The sequence below is a fragment of the Mus caroli genome, chromosome X, assembly GCF_900094665.2.
Source record: "Mus caroli chromosome X, CAROLI_EIJ_v1.1, whole genome shotgun sequence".
Taxonomy (NCBI): Eukaryota; Metazoa; Chordata; class Mammalia; order Rodentia; family Muridae; genus Mus; species Mus caroli.
The window spans coordinates 116,829,418-116,837,065 of NC_034589.1; the positions used below are offsets into that span (position 1 = coordinate 116,829,418).

Here is a 7,648-nt window from a genome sequence, read left to right on the forward strand (position 1 = left end):
TTGCTAACAAATCCATTATTTCACAGACATTAGAGCCTTCTTCAGGATTCCAGCATATATTAAAGAGCAACTGAAATATCCAACCTTCTGGACTTAATGACTACTGGATTTTTGAACTTTTTCTTTGTAGCCAACCATTATTGGATTAGTTGGATTGAAACCTGTAATGTCATTGTAATAAATAGTGTGTCTTTCTGGTGTGTGTGTGTGTATGTGTAGGTGTGTATGTATGTGGTGTGTATGTGTGATAGAGAATATAGCTCTGTGAGAGATTGATTCTATAAATTGTCTTCCTTTAGAGAACCCTGACTAATAAAACTGTGTTTACTGATTATTTACCTTAAACAAACATATTTAAAATTTAGATTCTGTAACACAAAGTGGGAAGTTGGAATGATAAAAACAACAACAAAAACCAAACAAACAAACAAGAAAACAAAATGTAAAAATCTAAAGCAAACAATTCAACCAAAGAAGTAATAAACCAAATAGGAAAGAATGATAAATGCCATTTTGCTATTTTCTGCTACCTAGGGCAGGGCTTGATATCCATGGAAAATCTAAGTCAAGAGCTGAAATGTCCATTAGATCCAAGTCTGAGTCCCCAAAGCCCCCACCAAGCATTTTCCATTTTTGAAGGTTATGCATGCTATGAATTTATTTTCAAACAAGGGGAGTTTTTTCTTTTCCCATTGAAGGATTGTAAGAAATAAAACTTAAAGCACTTAATAAAAACAGTATTGCAGATGTGCTTGCCACTCCCATGGCAATTCCTGCTCTTTGAGCATATGGAAAAACTGGCATTTGTAAAGAAAGCAGGAAACTTAACCCTTCCTTGCTGGGCACAGTGTAGAAATTACACATAACAGCAAGAAAAATAAAGATGCTAGCAACAGCATTGAGAACAGCTGAAAGAAGAAATGGATTGTCCTCATTATTTGTCTCCAGTTTTCCTGTGTATAACTGCTGTAGAACAAAGACAGCACAAACTGTCCCAATCAGACCAATAATGTTTGCAACCAGGAGCAGATGTTGAGCTAAACGAATATCCAAAGGGACGAGGGCATCATGGTAGGAGTAGTGCTGGCAAACACTCTGATGGCTGGAGTTGTCAACGTGGTTGCAGATAGAGGCCCTCCACATACCCACAAAAGCCATGCTTGGGGAGGAAACCATGGGGTCCTCGAAATACCAAATTCGCCATTCTGGAAGGCCCATAGATGTGCTGCACATTATCCATGCAATGGTGGCCAAGGCGAAACCTCTTATTTGGTAATTGGCAGACTTGTTGAAGAAGACCATGGTGGCATCAAATATGTGGAAACTGAAAAAGAAATTCAGGAACATATAAAGGGGCCTTCTTTCAGCCTTCAGTAGTACCCTTTAGATTAGCCATATAAAAATGGTAGTCTTGTGTTTTAAAAATGTAGCCCTTTCTCACTAAGATGGGCTGTTATGAATATGGTCTGAGGGGGAAAAAAAGCATAAAAGGGCCCTGTGGCAGTATTTGCTGAGAACTTCACAATATTCAAAGATTTAAAAATTTCAGTATATAAACTTTAGTTTTTGGTATACATTAGCTTAAAATAAACCCATCCACCAGAGTACTCACCATACATCTAACTAGATGAAAATTGACAGTTTATAAACTAGAGAAATCTTCACCAGGAAACAAATCTTCATTGAAGAAAGAATATTACATATATATTACAGTATATTTTTTTATTTATTTTTCTTGATCTACCATGAAATATGTTGGAAAAAAAACATATATTTGAATTCTAAGATTACTTGTGGTTTTTCTTTTCATTTTGTTTTTGGTTAAAAGTTAGCATTTTGTGTGTGTGTGTGTGTGTGTGTGTGTGTGTGTGTGTTTGAAATAGTTTTACTAGAAAGCAGATAAACCATATGTCTGAGTGCCAGTTAGAATTGAAATTACACATACTAATCTGAAAAGCCAGAAAATGGCAAGTGTGGGTTCAGGTAAATGAAAGATAAGACAAGAGAAGAAATCAAGTTCTGCCTGTCGAGAACACCAAGGATGCCTGCAAGTACTAGAAGGAGTATTATGAATTGGTTCACAGAAAAAGGGATTTTGAAAGCTGTTCCTGGTTCCCAGACACCGCGGGGACTAGTCTGCAAAGTGAGAGTGTGGACTACAGAAGCTAACAGATTCTGGGACAGGCAGGAGGCACAGAGCTTCTGAGGCAGACCTCATTTCGGGCTCCAGACATCTTGGCATCTTCCCTGCCAGAGGAGAGGTGTCCACCCTGCCCAAGAGGGCTTTGCCTGAGCAACCAAGAAAACCATCTTGGTTCCTGAATCCCACTGAGACTAGTCTGCACAGTTGAGAGTGTGGACTACAGAAGCTAACAGCTTCTGGGACAGGCCCTGTTTCAAGCCTTCATCTTCTGCCAGGAGACAAGTCTGAATGCCAGATATCTGTGCACCTTCTCTGCAAGAGGAGAGCTTGCTGCAGAGAATGCTCTAACCACTGAATCTCAGGAGAGAGCTAGTCTCCCAGGTCTGCTGGTAGAGGCTAACAGAATCACAAAAGGAACAAGCTCTAACCAGAGACAACTATAACAACTGACTCCAGAGATTACCAGATGGCAAAAGGCAGACATAAGAATCTTACTAACAGAAACCAAGACCACTCACCATCATCAGACCCCAGCACTCCCACCTCAGCCAGTCCTGGACACCCCAACACACCCGAAAAACTAGACACATATTTAGGGGCATATCTCATGATAATGATTGAGGACATCAAGAAGGACTTTAATAACTCAAAGAAATACAGGAGAACACTGTTAAAAAGTTACAAGTCCTTAAAGAAATACAGGAAAACATAACCAAACAGGTATAAGTCCTTAAAGAAAAACTGGAAAACACATCCAAACAGATGATGGAAATTAACAAAACCATACAAGACCTAAAAAGGGAAGTAGACACAATAAAGAAAACACAAAGTGAGGCGACGCTGGAGATAGAAATCCTAGGAAAGAAATCTGGAAGCATAGATCAGAGCATCAGCAACAGAACACAAGAGATGGAAGAGATAATCTTGGGTGCAGAAGATTCCATAGAGAACATCAGCACAACAATCAAGGAAAATGCAAAATGCAAAAATACCCTAACTCAAAACATCCAGGAAATCCAGGACACAATGAGAACACCAAACAGTACAGATAATATAGTAGTAGATGAGAATGAAAATTTTCAACTTAAAGGGCCAGCAAATATCTTCAACAAAATTATAGAAGAAAACTTCCCAAACCTGAAAAAAGACATGCCCATGAATATACAAGAAGCCTACAGAACTTCAAATAGGCTGGACCATAAAAGAAATTCCTCCCAATACATAAAAATCAGAACAGCAAATGCTCTAAATAAAGATAGAATATTAAAAGCAGTAAGGGAAAAGGGTCAAGTAACATATAAAGGCAGGCCTATCAGAATTACACCAGACTTTTCACCAGAGACTATAAAAGCCAGAACATCCTGGACAGGTGTTATACAGACACTAAGAGAACACAAATGCCAGCCCAGGCTACCATACCCAGCCAAACTTTCAATTACCATAGATGGAGAAACCAAAGTATTCCATGACAAAATCAAATTCACACATTATCTTTCCATGAATCCAGCACTTCAAAGGATAAAAACGGAAAAAAAATACAAGGACAGAAACCAAGTCCTAGAAAAAGCAAGAATGTAATCCTTCAACAGACCTAAAAGAAGAGAGCCACAAGAACAGAATGCCAACTTAACAACAAAAATAATAGGAAGCAATAATTACTTTTCCTTAATATCAATTGACTCAACTCCCCAATAAAAAGACATAGACTAACAGACTAGCTACACAATCAGGACCCAATATTCTGCTGTTTACAGGAAACCCATCTTAGGGAAAAAGACAGACACTACCTCAGAATTAAAGGCTGGAAAACAATTTCCAAAAAAATGGTCTGAAGAAACAAGCTGGAGTAGCCATTCTAATATCTAATAAAATCGACTTCCAACCCACAGTCATCAAAAAAGAGAAGGAGGGACACTTCATACTCATCAAAGGTAACATCCTCCAAGAGGAACTCTCAATTCTGAATATCTATACTCCAATTTCAGGGGCAGCCACGTTCATTAAAGATACTTTAGTAAAGCACAAAGTACACATTGCACCTCACACAATAATATTGAGAGACTTCAACACACCACTTTCATCAATGGACAGATCATGGAAACAGAAATTAAACAGGGACACAGTGAAACTAACACTGAAGTTATGAAAGAAGAAGTTATGAAAGAAATGGATCTAAAAGATATCTACAGAACATTTTATCCTAAAACAAAAGGATATACCTTCTTCTCAGCACCTCATTGTACCAAAATTGACCACATAATTGGTCACAAAACTGGCCTCAACAGATGCAAAAATGTTGAAATTGTCCCATGCATCCTATCAGACCACCATAGACTAAGGCTGAACTTCAATAACAACATAAATAATAGAAAGCCACCATTCACGTGGAAACTGAACAACACTNTTCTCAATGATACCTTGGTCAAGGAAGGAATAAAGAAAGAAATTAAAGACTCTTTAGAGTTTAATGAAAATGAAGCCACCACATACCCCAACTTATGGGACACAATGAAAGCATTTTTAAGAGGAAAACTCATATCTCTGAGTGCCTCCAAAAAGAAACTAGAGAGGGCACACACTAGCAGCTTGACAACACATCTAGAAGCTCTAGAACAAAAGGAAGTAAATTCACCCAAGATTAGTAGATGGAAGGAAATAATCTAACTCGGGGTGACAGCAAACAAGTGGAAACAAGAAGAACTATTCAAAGAATTAACCAAACAAGGAGCTGGTTCTTTGAGAAAATCAACAAGATAAATAAACCCTTAGCCAGACTCACTAAAGGGCACAGGGCAGCATCCTAATTAACAAAATCAGAAATGAAAAGGCAGAGACAAAGATTTGGAAAATACAGACATTCTTCTACAAAATATACATGAAAAGATGAAGAGATAGAAATACACCAAAAAAAAAATAGCCACATGTGGTGGTCCATGCTTTTAATCCCACCACTCAGGAGGCCTAGTCTACAGAGAGAGTTCCAAGGTAGCCAGGGCTACACAGAGAAACCCTGTCTCGAAAAACCAAAAAGAGGGAGGGAGAGAGAGAGAGAGAGAGAGAGAGAGAGAGAGAGAGAGAGAGAGAGAGAGAGAGAGAGAGAAATACAGATTACTGCCCTGCCCAGCACCTCAAGAATTGATCACACTGACATAAAAACAGATCCTGAAGAAATCCAAAACACCATCAAATCCTTCTACAAAAGACTATACTCGACAAAACTGGAAAACCTGAATGATATGGACAAATTTCTAGACAGATACCATGTACCACATTTAAATCAGGATCAGGTTAATGATCTAAACAGTACTATATCCCCTAAAGAAATAGAAGCAGTCATTAATAGTCTCCCAAGCAAAAAAAGCCCAGGACCAGATGAGTTTAGTGCAGAGTTCTATCATACCTTCAAAGAAATTCTAATTCCAGTTCTTATGCTTTGAATGAGGAATTTACAGTAAATACTCAGGCAGAGACAAAGATTCGGAAATATAGACATTGTTCTACAAAATATACAAGCAAAGATGAAGAGACAGAAGTACACCAAAAAAAAAAAAAAAAAAAAAAAAAAAAGCCGGGTGTGGTGGTGCATGCCTTTAATCCCACTACTCAGGAGGCAGATGCAAGTGATTTTCTGAGTTCGAGGCCAGCCTCATCTACAGAGAAAGTTCCAGGATAGCCAGGGCTACACAGAGAAACCCTGTCTCGAAAAACCAAAAAAAAAAAGAGAGAGAGAATGAGAGAGAGAGAGAGAAATACAGATTATTGCCCCTGCCCGGCACCTCAAGAATTGATCACACTGAATTTTGTAAGCCTAGAGAAAAGGTACAAATGCAAAATTCAAATCCAAAATTTCAATTATATTGAGCATTTTGATATATATATATATACACACACACATATATCAAATAATGTGTGATGATCAGTTTTTCATCTATGTGGCCAAAGTATCCAAAACAAGAAATTACTAGAAATTATTTAGTTTATTGCCATTTCAGATATGTAAGTCTATAGTCCTTGGCTTTATTGATTCTAGGTGTGTGGTGAAGGAGATCATCATGTTAAAAGTGAGGATGACAAGGAGATTCTACCTCATAATGGACAGGAATCAGGGTCAAAGGAAAGGATTAGGTATGATTTTCAAGTTTCATAGGCCCTGCCTCTGATATCTGTTTTCTCTAGTTATGACCCACCTCCCTAAAAGTGCCTCAAAACTTTAATAACATTAGCATTTGAGAGACCAAGGATTTAACACCTGAACATTTTTCAGTAATAGGCCATACACAAACAATAACTATATGGTAGATTAGGGGCTGGTTTTTCAAAGGTGGAGTACTTTTCTATTTATAATATTGGGAGGATGATAAATTCTCAAGTAGTTGACATAATGAATGAATCTTGAGGATATTAAGCAAAATGAACTAAGTCAGCCTCAGATCAAGGATTGATTAAATGCCAATAGGAAGGTCCATGGGTGGATCAATTCTAGAAAGATATGAAGTAGAATTGTGGCTGAAGAGGGCTGTGGGACCGAGCAAGAGCAAACATTTCATAAGGACATTTCAATTGGGAAAGATAGGCAATAGTTATAGTTCCATAGCACCTAGGGGTACTGAAGCCATGGGACTGCATATATATAGTAGCCATTATTAATTTTTCATATGTATATTTAACTACATTAAATAGAATATACAACAAAGAATGCTAGGGCATATACTAACCAGCAATGTTGTCTTCAAATTAAACAGTGACAAGTAATGCCGCAGGAATGTCTGAATTCTGGGCAAAGGGATCCAGCAGGACGAACACAGTGTCCCTGTGTCCAAGTGTCCTTTCTAGCTCTGTAATCTTGGCCACACTACTGAACTACCAAACTCTGTGCCCTTTCTTACATCATCACATTCCAATCCTTTGTGAACTCATGACCCCTCTCTCCCCTCCTCCTCTCTCCCCCTCCCTCTCTCCCCCTCCCTCTCAATTTCCTTCCCTCTTACACCCTTTCTCTAGCCTCTTTCTCTTTCACCCTAGCTCTCTCCTGTCTCTCTCTTACCCCATGGCTCTCCCTTCCCTTTCCATGTGTCCACCTTGCTCCACACTCTACCCTTTATCTTCCCTCTCTCTCTGCTTCCCCCTCTCTCTGCTCTTTCCTTCCTTCATCCTATCTCTCCTTTCTTTCCCTTTTGTCTTCTCTAGTTTCCTTCTCTTCCCTTCCTCTCCCTCTCCTTTTCTCTATGTCTCTCTCACTCTGTCTTGTCTTATTTCTCTATTGCTCTTTCTCTCCCTCTCTCTAGATCTTTTCCTGCTTTCTCTCTCTTCCTCCTCCTCCTCCCCCTCCTCCTCCTCCTCCTCCTCCTCCTCCTTCTTCTTCTTCTTCTTCTTCTCTCTCTCTCTCTCTCTCTCTCTCTCTCTCACTCTCTCTCTCACTCTCTCTCTCTCTCTCACTCTCTCTCTCACTCTCTCTCTTCAGCTCTCTCTCCTAGGCTCACTTTCACATTCTCCTCATTTCCTTGT

At 39.0% G+C, this 7,648-nt stretch overlaps 1 protein-coding gene across 1 annotated transcript; it reads right to left on the reverse strand.

Moving 5' to 3' along the window:
• Positions 1 to 636: 636 nt before the first annotated feature.
• LOC110287318 (claudin-34-like) lies at positions 637 to 6,984 on the reverse strand. Its single transcript, XM_021153974.1, has 2 exons — positions 6,859 to 6,984; positions 637 to 1,324 (listed from the first exon to the last, which is right to left on the reverse strand). Exon 2 carries the CDS (start codon positions 1,300 to 1,302, stop codon positions 664 to 666), a length of 639 nt encoding a protein of 212 aa, XP_021009633.1. The 5' UTR covers positions 1,303 to 1,324; positions 6,859 to 6,984; the 3' UTR covers positions 637 to 663.
• Positions 6,985 to 7,648: the final 664 nt, after the last annotated feature.

Excerpts from the sequence above, each read along its gene's own strand:
- LOC110287318 (XM_021153974.1), bottom strand. The coding sequence starts at position 1,302 with ATGGTCTTCTTCAACAAGTCTGCCAATTACCAAATAAGAGGTTTCGCC.